Here is a 14,642-nt window from a genome sequence, read left to right as displayed (position 1 = left end):
ATGTGGGAGGCTCACCAGCAGATATGAAGGATGGGGAGAAGCAGCGGTCACAGACTGGAGGTAGTACCCTGTTCATCTAGCATAACTACAGATTGAAAAAAGCCTGAACCTAATTCTTTGGAGCTTTTCACAGATTCAAGCATTTACAACCATCCACTGCTTTTTACTTCATGTTATTTAGTTTGAAACAGTCTAGAATCATAAAATAGAAAACTGAGGTAAATTTTCTGTAAGTTTTCAAGCATATGCATGCTATACTTGCTATACTGGACACAAGGATTTCTGTATCAGCACGTTTAGTGTTTTGCAAGTTGACTGCCTGTGCAGCAAAGCAGCAGGGCCTCCCACTATGGGCACACCTAAGTCAACTTTACAGCACTGTAGCAAAAGGATGTTAAAAGTAGGTGTGAAAGATTAATCAAATTTGGTTTTAGAACTGCGTTCTGACAAGATCCTAAATGCCAGATATGAAGACAGATGATGATCCATTTATAGAAAAGATTGATTTGTGAACTTAAATTTTGTGTAGATAAGCTACACTTTTCCCCATTTTAAGAGGATGTTCAGTACAAGAAAGAAAACCCCTACAAAAACAGTGGATTTTAAGAGAGTAAAAATGGAAAAATTATCCTTATGAAAACTGGCATGAGATTTGCCTGCTGTGTGACTAATGGTGCCGCACAAAGTATCAGCTCAATCTCATATGGCAGCATTGCAAAGCTTCTCTTTCTACCTCCAAAAGGCAAGTGGTAAATATACTTCCAATGCTACAGAAAAAATAACAAATGTATTTAATAATGGTTTGCTGGTCACACAGCAGATGTTGTGTAGAACTGCACAACCGCTTTCTACCAAGAAGACCCAAAATTGTAAAGTCAGCTACGAACAGATATGAAAGGCAAAGCTACTTAATAATTTAAAATTCAGTTGCTCTTCCAAGGAACAAAGAAATCACTAGAGAGACTACCTGAAATGGGGAAGTAAAAATGCAAAATGTAGGCACAACAAGCACATCTGTAAAACAAAATACCGGCAACACCAGTATGAAACACCACCACCTCTCACTGAGAGCGCTGACAAAATACAGAGTAGTCTTTTGGATTGATCTTTCAAGTATGCATCAGCACTGATTTGTTTTCTACCTTAGTTTACTGTTGAAACGTCATACTGACAAATTTCCACTCGTATTTCACAGTTTTGAAGAAAGAGCAATTACGAACAATTATGACCAGGTCAGCACCATGGAGAAGGCTGATTCTTGCAAGGTTGCTTCACTCCTTGAGAACAGCTAGAGAGATGCTTGTGATTGACAAGGGGGAGGAATGGCAGCATCAACTTCTCCTTTTACATTAAAATCTCTCTAGCACTCACCAAAAATGTAGATCAACAGTGGATGAAAGAAAAACTTTACAGAATTTCTGGGGGGTATTTTTGGTACAAACACTTTGCATAAGTTAGAAGTATTAATCCTTTCCTCCTAAACAGCATAATCAATTAGGTTGGGGGGATGAGGAAATATCTGCTCGATCTTTGGTCTCCTTTATAAATGTCAGCCTTTGGTTACAACATACACTGGCTGTAGGACAAACAACTTTTCTGAAATAAGTTAAGGGAGTCCTCTTTTAATTTCAAATCTTAATTAAAATGACTGATGTTTTCATTTCAGACTTTGTACAGCTGCAACTCAGAATTAATTTTTGTAAAACAGAAAGTTTATTTTAAAGTGGGATTAGAAGAACAGGTCCTGGCCATCTTCAAGCTATGGAAAGCCAGAGTAATATAGTATAAGTATAGGCCTATGAATAAAAATGGGTATCTATCTGTGGAAGGTACCTGTGGTCCTAATGGAACCATTCCTCTTGGAGGAGTCATTCTCTGCATTGGCCCACCCATGTTTGGATGCCCTGCAAATAAAAGCATGTAAATTAAAAACTGTGCAATACACAAGCACCTTCTACAACAAATCATTCCTTTCTAATTAATGAAAAGCTTAAAAAGCTGCAGTAAGCTTTGAAACACAGAAAGACAGATGCAAGTTTGAGCAGACAGTACTTTCGAATGGTCCAAATAATTATTTCATTCACCTTGCTGCCGTGTTGGGTCCATCCCGCTAGGCAGTAATGGCTGACTTCCTGGGACACCTCCGAGTGCCTGCAGGCACAGAAGCCATATGTTAAAAGCATATAATGCTTAGAAATTTATGTTAAAGAGTAGCAGATATTTTCTTTTTAATTCCTGCATGTTTCTTTTGAGTCAAGAGTGATGTGGAAGAGTTGACTTTCCTAAATGCCCTAACTAAATGTCCTAAGTGCCTAACTAAACTAAAAGTCCTGAATGTCCTATGACCCTGACTATAGATCTGCATGGACAAACTCTTGGACTTCTGTGGAATTATGTATAAATAATCCCCAAAATATAATTGCCTCATTTGCCTACTTCCCCCCAATACTTCCTTCACTTTAGCTTGCCTATTATTTAACCTTCAAACAGTGCCTTTTTCTTGGGTACGTGGCAATTTATCCAAAGTTTATATTGCTACAGTTTTCCCTTTTAGCCATTATTTTAACTTTTCCTTTCAGAGCTCAGGATGCGGACACTGATATTCTCTGAGAGTGAGCTGTAACTGAGCCAACCGCACAGCACCCACAGGTACAGTTCATTAGGGCGGTGATGTGAGGAACATTTTATCTTCCACTCTGCCTTACTCTTGAAGGGCATCAATGCCAAGATAAGCTTGTTATTCATCTACGGAAGATAACAACAGTCACAAAACTTGCTCCTAATCTTGCCTTCAAGCATGAAGGCACGTTGTGTTGTTACTTCACCTCTGGTCCAACTCAAATGCCTGGCTTTTATGTCCCCACATTTGAATCTGCCCTTTGGCTTTACAGTAACTGAATCAGGTTTAAGGCTAATTTCTACAGTCTCTCACCTATAGTTTAGTCAACCAGAAAAATGTTTTTATGAATATATCTTTGTAGCTGATCCACTAGGTGCTATTTAGTATTTCAAAACATCATCACATTTTCAGTAAAAAAGTATCCAGAATGAGTAAATCTCTTATTATGAAAGTAACCTACTCAGGCAATACAGGTATTGCTTACGGAGGGAATGGATAAATTACTCTCGATCTGGAAATAGTGTAGTGGTCTTGGATACATACAACAGGGAACCCATCTGCAAATACTACACAGTTTGTTTCCACAAGAGGTAGGAAATTCAAAATTAAGATGCATGTTATTACTTACTGGGTAGGTACTAACCTTCCTTGCTACAAAGCCTGGATCTAGCTCAGATAACCCTTACACAGCACTGCACTGTGCTGTGCACGCATGCCCCGTGCTACCCTTCCTGGCCTAAGAAACACAATCCCTACTGCAAGGCATTAAGGGACGGAGTTATAGTTACAGTGGGAATTTTAACTCTGATTTTTACTGACTTCTGTCTAATCAAAATTTCAGCCTTAAAGCTGCACTACAATATTTTATTAGTTCCACACACTGCCCATCTATAGTGTAACTTAAATAATGGCAGCGTTGTTAAAAGCAGTAATTCATGAAGGCAGCATAATGTAAATGAATTGCGAGAGCTGTAATTCACTAAGATTATATGATTATGTTACAGTTCTGAACTGAAAATATCACAACGTGCAGACAAAAATGCTTCCGAAACTAAAACTGCAGGTTGGCAGCGCTTTCACAGCATTCACCACATCCAGTCTCTACCTGCCAGTATTTACAGTGTTCAGAAACACAGAAAGAAAAACAAAGGAATATGTGAAACCCAAACACTGGTGTATCTTTGGCCAAGATAGAACTGAAAAGTGCAAAAATCAGGAAGATATTTTGTACTGAGTTAAAGTATGCCTGTAGTAAATATTTAACTAAAGCGCCAATGACGCTGCACTTATGTTGTCCCTTGATGATCACTTCAACAAGGTTAATTACATTTCCCTTGTAAGAAAGTAGCTATGGTACAGGTAACTTAACCCGCTCCCAAACATCACCATGTTTGATTTGGAGGAACATCTGAAGAAGTCTTGTGGCGTGATATATCCAGCTCACTAAATTTTAAACTTCAACCTTCTGGCAATATTGTGCCAGTGCTGAGGACAAGTTTGGTGACATTGTGTTATACAGACATAAAAAATAGCCAGAAGTGAGGCTGGAGCAAAAAACACTCCTCATCAAGCTGTAAAAACAAGAAAGGCAAGTCTTGGAAGTCTAAGTTGCACCAAAAAACCCATTCCATCTGTCCTATCAACCTTTCCCAATATTGTATACAACCCAGTTTTTCTTTCAGAGCTCCACAGATATTTTTGCATCTGCTTATCTCTACTTTTTCATCTGTTGACAACCGCTTTCTCCTCCTCTATCTGCACTATGGAGAACTTAAAAATACAAATGCTATCTGCTTCCAGAACCATCTTTTCACAGATGGGCCAGTAAAGGTCTGTGCTGACGAACAGCAGCTCATGACTCATTCTTCTTACACTGGCATGCATATCCTTTGATGGAGATGAGAGAATATTGGGAATTTGATGCTTTTATAAAGTCCTCAGAGTGTCTGTAAGAGTCATAGAGCACTTTATGATATCTGTTTCTCACCAATAACCTCCATATTTACTGTGAAAAATATACTTCATGTATCCAACAAAGAATAGGAGGGAGTGATGCATTTTATGTAAATTAAGTAAAAAATATCTCAGAGCTACCTCCTTGATGTGGTTAGGAAAGTTTAGAGAGTTCAACAGCTACGGGGACATTCTGCCTTCACCTCAGAGCAGGCAGCATTGGCTGACTGAAGTTAATGCAGCACAGTACGAGGAACTATACCCTCCTTCTGCAGACAGGCTTAATGCACAATAAATTTTGAGGTGTAGACACTAATTAAGCGTAGGAAAGTGAGCTGGGAGTGGCATGGCCACACCTTTTCAAAATAACTATTTAATGGTCAGACAAAATGGGGTGGAGAGGGACTGAGTGACTTTTGTAGGCAACGAGCCATTGGTAGCCAGCAAGACAACATTCCCTGCTCCCAGCACTGCAGCATTACCCTGGACCACAAGAGTGCATCAGTGATAAATTCTTACCTGATTGGGTATTCTTAAAGGTGGCCTTGGACCTCCAGGGTACCGAGGGGACATGAAAGGCTATGAAAAAAAAGTAAATACTGCTAAATAATTCAACTCAGCTTGTAAATACCGCATTGAGTCATTGGGTGTATGGTTTGTGCCATGCCCACACCTCAGGCGTCCAGCTTAAATACTTTCACAGAGCATTCAGTATATTATTCCATGATGTTTAGCAGAACTAAATAAATATAGAGATTCTTAGTGAATGCATCTACCATGATACTCTATTTAAAACTTTGTTACAGCTGTTGTGAATGCAGGATATAAACTACTTAATGCATTAACTGTGAAGAATAATGAACCATTTAGATCATATAATCACACATCTGTACTTTCCACTGGAGAAGGGGAAGATGGAGACCCCGGAATAGGAAGAAAACTGGTTTTGGGAGAGTTGAGAGATAAGTAACAGCAAAATAATTTGCAAATACTTTCCGTTCATTTCTACATAGTAATACAGTGAAATGCAATACAAGATGTAACCTGTGAGGGCACAGATTTCAAGTTTATGTCATAAATATTTAGAACTTTCATGGTTTAAATGAACCATACTAATTCAGTGTTACTCCTCTCCTCCCTGCATATGTAACTCCACACTCACTCAGTACATCTCCTCTCTCAAAACCAAATATACACCCAAATCTGTTGTACCATCCTGCACCCTGTGAGGTTCTAGTGGCTCTTGGCTACTACTGTACTACTTTGTAGCCCACAAACAAGGTCAGTCCCTTATGATAAACAAATGGCAGTACCAGCAAATACATTTAACTTCTCTACTTATTACATCCCAAAGTGTGACAGTAATCTAGAAATCTGAAAAGCCCTGAGATTAGTGGCAAGTGTGAGATCTACAGGAAAAAGGCACAAACATCTGACTAAACAGATGATGAAGAGGATCATTCTGGCAAGCAAACGTACTTATAGCTCCAAAAGAAAATGAAGAGCTGAAAGTATGCTTTGACTGTGAATACAGGGACAAAAAAGACTAAATCTTTATATCACAAAAGTGGAGCTCACTTCTGTTCATGACACTGTCAGTGGAGACAAGGGAGAGATAAAGGAAAGGAGTCTGCTGGATCTTCCCAGGGGCAATCTCTGGTGACAAATAAGCTGCTGCACAGTTAAACCCACTCTTTGGCATCTCTTCAAAAAGAAACAAATATACCTGCACAAGTATCATCCAGTCTGCTGTAGCTAAGGACCATGGGCAGGTCACTGAAAGTCTGCGACCAACATCCCTGTTTTACAAATTAATGGCATATTTCAGCTCCATCAGCAGCACTGCGTTACAAACTAAAATGCCAGTGATCATCAATGTTAGTAATATGTGTATTAATAGTAGCAATAGCTAGCAAAGGAGTTATAATTATGTTACCAATAATTAGTAATGGAATTTTCCTATGATCTTGCACAAAAAAAAATTAACAGAACCTCCCACATCTCAGAATCAGATGAAAGCTGCAATAATGTAACCTACAAAACCAAGCGTTCAGTAATAGGTACTAGAAAGCAATTTACAATACAGAGGGTTTGCAAACTGGAGAGTTTAACAATTCACAATTGTGAAAAGATTACTTTAATAAAAAAGGCATTTGAAAAATCTGTGCTATAGAAGAATGAGGCTTCTTCACGCCCTCTCTCTGATGGCGAGACTCTCTGATAAGAAAGAAAGAAAAGAGGGTTGTGCATGTGGTGATGGCTGTAAACATGCAAGCCCTTGTAAAGCAGTAAAAGCATGAGGAAATTAGAATTTCAACAATTTCCATCAAGGTCAACCAAGTGCATTGTATGGAGAGCAGCACACTCTAGTGAGTATCTTGGATTTGGTTTACCTCATTCACCAACTGAAACCTTGACTTTATTTACAATTGTACACCTCACAAAAGGGAAATCAGCAGTGTCTCTCAAGTCAACCATATCTTAATGTAGAATCATGCTCCTAATATTAGTATATAATAGTGTGCTATTATAGAATAGTGGCAGCACACGTATGCTTTTCAAGCCGGATGGAAATCTTCTTGTCCCCACTCTTCCCAGTGGGTTCGCCTTTCTATGCAGTTTATAAAAATACCTAAAAACTTATTTTTCATCTAGAATACAAGTTTTATTTTAAAAGCTGAAACAAATATCCCACTGCATTAAGGAGATATAGGAGGAGATAAGGAGAGAAAGAGGCTTGCTCATATAAAGTCGCAATTTCATTTTTCAAAATATGACTTGCATTGTTTCCAATGCCTGACGATTAGAGTCTGTATTTTCTGGTTTGCTGTGCCCCTGAGGTCAGTAGCTGCTTCAGATTTTTGAGAAGGTCTGGATCTAGGTAGGTCTCAAGTCTACCTAATAAAAGCCTCACATAGTAAATCTTGGATTCTTCTCTGAAATTATATATATGTCATGAATTTCTTTTTTTTTGAGGCATTGTTTCCTAAACAGGCATCAAAGCAGACTTGAGAGCCATTGCATCTATTCTTAACTGACCTGTTAGTTCATTGCATGGAATAACTACTGGAGTCTCTTTGATACAACTCTGTCTTACAAGAAGGTTTATATTCTGTAAATATTTATGTATCTATGTAGTCCCCTTAAGCACCTTTGTGGAAGTGCTTAAACCTTCTCCTGTTCTTTAAGCAACCGAACCCAAGTAGAACTGCAACAAATGGCTTCACCTAGTAAATTTCAAATAGTTCTTATGGTTCTTGATGATCCATGGGTACAAACACTGCACAGTTCTATAGGCAGAAAATATATAAACAACTGGGAAGCACAGCTAATGTTTTGATGAATATAAGTATCACTACAGGTCCATATAGCATTGCAGAAAACGGTGAGATAGTGATGTCAAGGACAATTCTAAAAAGTTTTATGCTGTTTTGGAACAAGATTTAGTACTTAAGTTTACCACAAAAATTCTACCATTAAAAAGAAAACCTTAAATATTCTCATTTTTGTGCCAGTTACTAAACTTCTCCCTCTCCATCACCAATGTCATGTTTGTCCACAAAAAGTTCTACTGAGACCTACCAAGACAACAAAGAAATTCTGTCCAATGATTTAATGAAAATAAATTAAATATGAACAGCTTTTCACTACATTGAGAGCATTTTTTTCAAGCCTCACACACACATTATTAAGCACCAAGCATTCTGAAAGACACAAACTCAAGCAGTAGGCACTTTTTGTCACTTGTTTTGCTGCATCCTTTGTAATTAATAAGAACAGCTGACATTTAGTCTCTAATCAGTTTTGCTTTGTTGTTGAGTTGCTGAAATAACCATGGGTTAGGGGGGAACCACTGTGGACTTACAGTTCTTATGGCTAGTAGCTTTTTCCTTGACTTCTTGGAAACTTTTCTTCCCCTTCTCTTAATGATATTGCAGCACTCACATCACAAGAAGTAATGGGTTCAAAATATGGGCACTAAATTAAAACCAATCATCACAGATTTTGAATTGGTCGGTGTAGCACTTGTCTTCTGAAGACAAAACATAAATTCTTCATGTGTTGAAGACTTGGACATTTCTGCCTGCTACCTCAGCCTTGTATCAATTCAAAATTCGGCATCTTGGTAGTCGAAAACCTTTAATGGAACCCCACACTAAATCCTCAGCGAGGCAGACTCTTTATCTCAGAGTTCACCGATGGGGACTGGATAGTTGCCACATCAATGAATCAAATACTTCCTTGCTCACTCCAGCTAGCAGGGAGGGAGAGGGTTGTTAGCAAAGCACAGAGTACAAGAGCACTTCTTCCACCTAAGGATTATAGACATATGACTCTTCAAAAAATCCTCAGGGTAAAAATAGAAAGACATAATTAAGCTGGAAAAATATGCCAAAAGATAGGTAACGTGATTAAATAACGCAGCAATAACTTTAGCTGTTGGGTAGGAAGAAGACAGAGGGGCAAAAGATATTATCTCCTAGAGCCTTCTCTGTGCAAAAGGATGTAGGATGCTCTTCAAATAATATATCTGGCATTTCAGGGCCAGATCTTGCTTAAGATATTGCAAAGCCTGTCTAAGGGAAACCAGTCTCTCGAAGCTGATCTGACTGAGGAAGAAGGGTATTACCGGAGTAGCTCCATCCTACAGTAATTTGCAGGTGCTGAAATGGTTCTCAAGGGTTTCCAGTCAGGAAAAATGATTACACAAACAATATCCACCAGAAAGCTGATGACATAAAGGCATAGAAGCTGGCACGTTTCTCTGCCAGTTGTGTAATTCTTACTCTGCCTTTTTTCAGTTGTTTGGGCGACTCTAGAATATGGTGTGTTTTAGTTTTCTTGTACCTAATACTGGTGGAATAAAAGAATTTAAAAGATGGTGTTCTACTAAGTATGACAGATTTCAATAAATCTATTTTTCTTTAAATTTACTTCCCTGCCAAAAGCTGGGAATATAATTTACCTGCTTCCAAATACTGGGTTTTTTTTTTTTCATTGACATTATTATCCTTTTTTTACTCATACCGTTACATTTATCAACCACATTTTGTCCCACATAAATTGCAAAATTTACAATAATCCACAGTCAAATAACTAATCCTGAGTATTGCTCACATTTCAATTCCTGTTGAGACTGAACTCCTATTGAGACTGAATTTACTGTAAATACCCATATCTGTTCCAATACATACATATTACGTGATACCCTATGACTTGTTAGACGGGATAGCACAACCTCATGTAACACACACACACACATACCAGGAAAACAAAAGAGGATGCCCATGCCGCGCTCTGGCTGCATTTTACATGGCTTAGGAAAGCAGAGGAATGGGTTCTGCTTGCACCAGACAGTGCTCTGCAGGGCTTCCCAAAACCACCTCTAAATTCATGGTTTTAGAACCAAACAAAACCAAGTGATAACTGTTTTTCAGCATCCTGTGTTTTTTTAACCCACATTATTAAATTTCAAAAAATCTCCTTAGATTATATGTCTCAACACCCTGAGAGGTGGATGATGCTCCTAACTGGAGAACATCTCTTAGGGGAACAACAAGAGCACACCCCAAATTAAAAAATACAAGGCGAAACACAGTTTTAGCACTCAGTATAGAAAAGGACTGAAATGGTGTTAATTGGTTTGTATAATTCAATCACCATAATCAGCACAAACTCCAAACACTAGTTATCACTAGAACCTACAAAAGGAACCACAGACTTAATTTGTACACACTATACCAAATTTTAAATTAATTGCGCCGCTACTTGAAGAGCAGGTATTATAAGATTGTCCAGGCTGCCAGCATCAAGGTCGTAAACCAGATAGGAATACTCATAGTGACCAAATCTTTTAATTTATTCATTTAAAATTCCAAATTATAAGAAGTTAAATAAACCAAAAATTTTGTTCTCCTCTCCTCCATTAACAAGGAACTCAATTGACAAGCTACATATTCTGTCTCTGAAAATACAAATCATATTAATCTTTTTTTGGTTTTCAAACACTATTCCTGGTTAAAAGGATCGACATTACTTAACTATTTACAGTCCAAGTGGTGACAAATAAGACTGCTTGATATTTTTATTTCATTTTCTCATTATGGCAGCAATACTGAAAGATGACTAGGAAGTAGCATTTTGATATATCTCCTTAGGACTCCCATTTTATGTAATGGTTTAGAGATGCTTTACAGCTACCACTAGTGAACATGCTTCCATCCTCAATGAAATGGGATTTTGTACTCTTGAAGAGTACCAGTGGTGAACCATAAAATACATGTGAATTGAATTTATCCAAGTTAGTTTACAATTCATACACTTTCATTTATTTAGTTTCATTTATTTTAGTTATTTTAGTTCCGTTTTTTTTTTGTTTTGTGGACATCTCCATCAGCAATAACAGTCACCACAGTGTATAAGACACTCTTCATTAACACATTTTAATTCTAACCAGGACTAAACTAAATTAGCTCTCAAAATGACACTCTTGCGCTGGCACAGCCTGCTGATAAGCACAAACATGTAACTTATCCTCTGCAAAGCTTGGACAGGCTATCAACAATTCTTAACAAAAAATTATTTTCCTGTTCAACTGCATTTTACTGTTAATTATATAACCCTTCTTGTCTTCCTTCACCCCTCAAATGGTCACCACAGTGTTAGAGGTCTCTGTTTTATATTTTGCTAAAGTATTTCAGAGATGAAATTTGGGTTACACACAACACAACTTGCAATCTACCAATATAAATCAAACTAGTTGTTTTCGTCTATGCTGTTTCACATAAAATCACGTTAGATTCTCAGCACCGAGACAGGACTTCTCTCTACATTGGCCCTTCCTGTTGCCCAAACCTATTTCCCTGAGCAAGTTCTTCTCTGATGAAGATCCCTGAAAAAATAATTTCCATATTTATCGTTTTCTAAGAGCAGCCTGACATGCTCCAGCAGCCTATAAATAGCAACAGTAAGAGGTTTGATTTAATTTATAGAGCAAAATTAAACTTTTTTTTTTAAAAAAAACAAAAAGCCTTCCACAGACATCTGTCTTTCCACATGTAAAATTCCAAAAGTTATAACAATAGTAGCACTTCAAACAAAATTAATGTTTTATCCCTGGTCAAGACATACAGGACTCGTTCCACCATATGGAAGAACACTGCAATACATACCTTGCACACTCGGCATAGAAAAATGAAGGAAAAAAAACGAACAAAATCCTTTTGTCCCTAGCTAAACATTTCTGTGTGATGCTAAAAGCAGGATCTGCCCACTTTCCTGGCTACTTCTCCAGAAATTTGAGGAAGTAAAGAACACGCATTTTGATGATAAATGATCTTTAAGAACTGCACTGTTACTACATCTGTCTCACTTTATGGGAAATATCACTATTTCATGCCTCAGAAGATTTAGCAAGTGCAAGAGAAAGGGGCTAAGTTCTGCACATGAAATTTAATGAAAATTTTGAAAGAAATGCCATTTTGGAAGTGCTTTTACCTACATGCATTTTAAACCAGATTAAGTTTTTACTTTAATTTTTATTAAATGCAAACACTACAGAAAACAGAGTATTTGAAACCTGACAAGCTAGAACAAAAACATCAAGAAGTATCACCTTTTTTTAAAAAATAAACAAACTGCATTTTTAGAACTCAGACATCACATACACAGATCACTAAGCTTAAGAAAGTATTTCCTTAAATTTAGCAAACCTTCTAGTGACCCATGATTATGATACACGATGGATTTTTTGGAACAATTTTGACAATGACAAGCTGGAGTTTGTTATTCCTGCTGTTATATTTAATAAATGTATTATTTCAAGGCTACATGCATTATCACCGTCCAAGGGTTTTGGCTTCAAACCCAATCACTTGTGGCTCACGTAAAAAGCAAGAGTCAAGACTACAACAGGAACTGAATTAACCTCAGCAGAAGAAAACATCATATATAAATGACAACCTTTCCCCTACTCTTTAGTACCACTTCAGCAGCAGCCATAATGCCAATTTTGGTGTATGGTCAGTACCCTTACATTTCTGAGGTTTATCTCACAAACAGAGAACTCACATTTTCAGGGTAAGATCACAGAATCACAGAATCAATCAGGTTGGAAGAGCCCTCTGGGATCATCGAGTCCAACCATTGCCCTGATACCACCATGGCAACTAGACCATGGCGCTAAGTGCCATGTCCAGTCTTTTCTTAAACCCCTCCAGAGATGGTGACTCCACCACCTCCCTGGGCAGCCCCTTCCAATGTCTAATGACCCTTTCTCAGAAGAAATGCTTCCTAATGTCCAACCTGAACGTCCCCTGGCAAAGCTTGAGGCTGTGTCCTCTAGTCCTGTTGCTAGTTGCCTGGGAGAAGAGGCTGACCCCCACCACGCTACAACCTCCTTTCAGGCAGTTGTACTGAGCGGCAAGGTCTCCCCTGAGCCTTCTTTTCTCCAGGCTGAGATGATAAAGTTCAGAACAGACCTCTGAGGTAAATGGCTTGTGCCAAATTCCACCCCTTCCCCTTGCACTGCTCCACAGCGAGCAGTGTGGAAGGGGAGGTGTGGGAAGCGTGGGCTCAGAGCTTATTTAGCTACTCAAGCTGAGCACTTTTAATTTGTCCTAACAGTCACCAGCAGTAAAACCATCACCACAACTGCAGGATAGAATTATCAAAGCCAGCAGATGTCGGACACCTTTATCTTTTTAAAGTTGACTTTATTCCTGGTATTTAGAGAAAATGAACAAAAAAAGAAAGGAACAAACGCAAACTACTTACAGATCTTTCTAGAGGTTAGTCACCTCTCACACAGTCTAAAAAGTAAAACAATTTTAAAAATTAAAATATTTTAAAATACAGTGTGATACTGGCAAGGACAAAAATGCGCAGATCCCAGTTCTGCAAATAATTAGACATACGCATAGTTTTATGCACTTGAGTATTCCCAGTGGGTGCCAGTCTGCTACACTGGGGTGTATGCATTTACAAACAACAGAGATTCCAAAAATACAATAAAATTCTTTTAATTAACATTAATTATATAAACCCAGAGGAAAAAAATCCACTTTAAAATCTATTTTCAAAGCTTTTCAAGGCCTACCAAAGCTGCCAGCTTTACTCACAAGCTCGGGTGACGTTCCATTTGCTTACAGTAATGTTTTAACAATCCATGATGTTCTCCAAGCTTCTGGGACTTCACTGTATCTGCTCTGCTCAGCGCCCAATTCTTTAACTTTTCACTCCTTCACCTGCCATTATCTCCTTTGCTCCACTGGAATTTAGGATAGGTGTGAACAGGTAGCAAATCCAGCTAATTCTGCAGTCATGCTCCAGTTCATTTTTAATGATTTGGACATTTTTGCTTAAAAAAAAAAAAGTACAGGCAATGCTGCAAAAGCGGGGAAAACACGAGGATCAGCAGTGAAAGGTTAAGTGACAAAGCAGCATGCTACCATGATGAAGTGTGGCTGCTTGAATGAAAATTCAGATGGGGGATAAAAATGGTCATGCCCTGGAAAACCCCAGAACTACGTGAGTGTTAGGGGAATACAATAGCTGAAACTGTTCAAAAGGGTTTAAAATGAAATAAAATGGTTTTACATCAATATATATCATAGAATCACAGAATCACAGAATGGTTTGCGTTGGAAGGGACCTTAAAGATCATCTAGTTCCAACCCCCCTGCCACGGGCAGGGACACCTTCCACCAGACCAGGTTGCTCCAAGCCCCATCCAACCTGGCCTTGCACACTGCCAGGGAGGGGGCAGCCACAGCTTCTCTGGGCAACCTGGGCCAGGGTCTCACCACCCTCACAGCAAAGAATTTCTTCCTAAGATCTAATCTAAATCTCCCCTCTTTCAGTTTAAAACCGTTCCCCCTCATCCTATCACTCCATGCCCTTGTAAAAAGCCCCTCTCCAGCTTTCCTGTAGTCCCTTCACACACTGGAAGTTGCTAGAAGGTCTCCCTGGAGCCTTCTCTTCTCCAGGCTGAACAGCCCCAACTCTCTCAGCCTGTCTCCATAGCAGAGGGGCTCCAGCCCTCTGAGCAGCTTCATGGCCTCCTCTGGAC

The 14,642-nt window shown here is 38.6% G+C and overlaps 1 protein-coding gene across 2 annotated transcripts in view; it reads right to left on the bottom strand.

Annotated features, from left to right (window-relative positions):
- SSBP2 (single stranded DNA binding protein 2) overlaps window positions 1-14,642 on the bottom strand; it is a 194,300-nt gene that overhangs the window by 43,201 nt on the left and 136,457 nt on the right. For both annotated transcript variants that reach the window (XM_068423879.1, XM_068423880.1), the window contains exons 6-8: window positions 5,093-5,152; window positions 2,085-2,151; window positions 1,834-1,904 (exon numbers count right to left, since the gene is read on the bottom strand). In XM_068423879.1, coding sequence (XP_068279980.1) covers window positions 1,834-1,904; window positions 2,085-2,151; window positions 5,093-5,152 — 198 coding nt within the window. The remainder of the gene's footprint in view (window positions 1-1,833; window positions 1,905-2,084; window positions 2,152-5,092; window positions 5,153-14,642) is intronic.

The sequence above is a fragment of the Nyctibius grandis genome, chromosome Z, assembly GCF_013368605.1.
Source record: "Nyctibius grandis isolate bNycGra1 chromosome Z, bNycGra1.pri, whole genome shotgun sequence".
Taxonomy (NCBI): domain Eukaryota; kingdom Metazoa; phylum Chordata; class Aves; order Nyctibiiformes; family Nyctibiidae; genus Nyctibius; species Nyctibius grandis.
The sequence above is the reverse complement of the archived record's forward strand: the minus strand, read 5'-3'. Positions and strand labels throughout refer to the sequence as shown.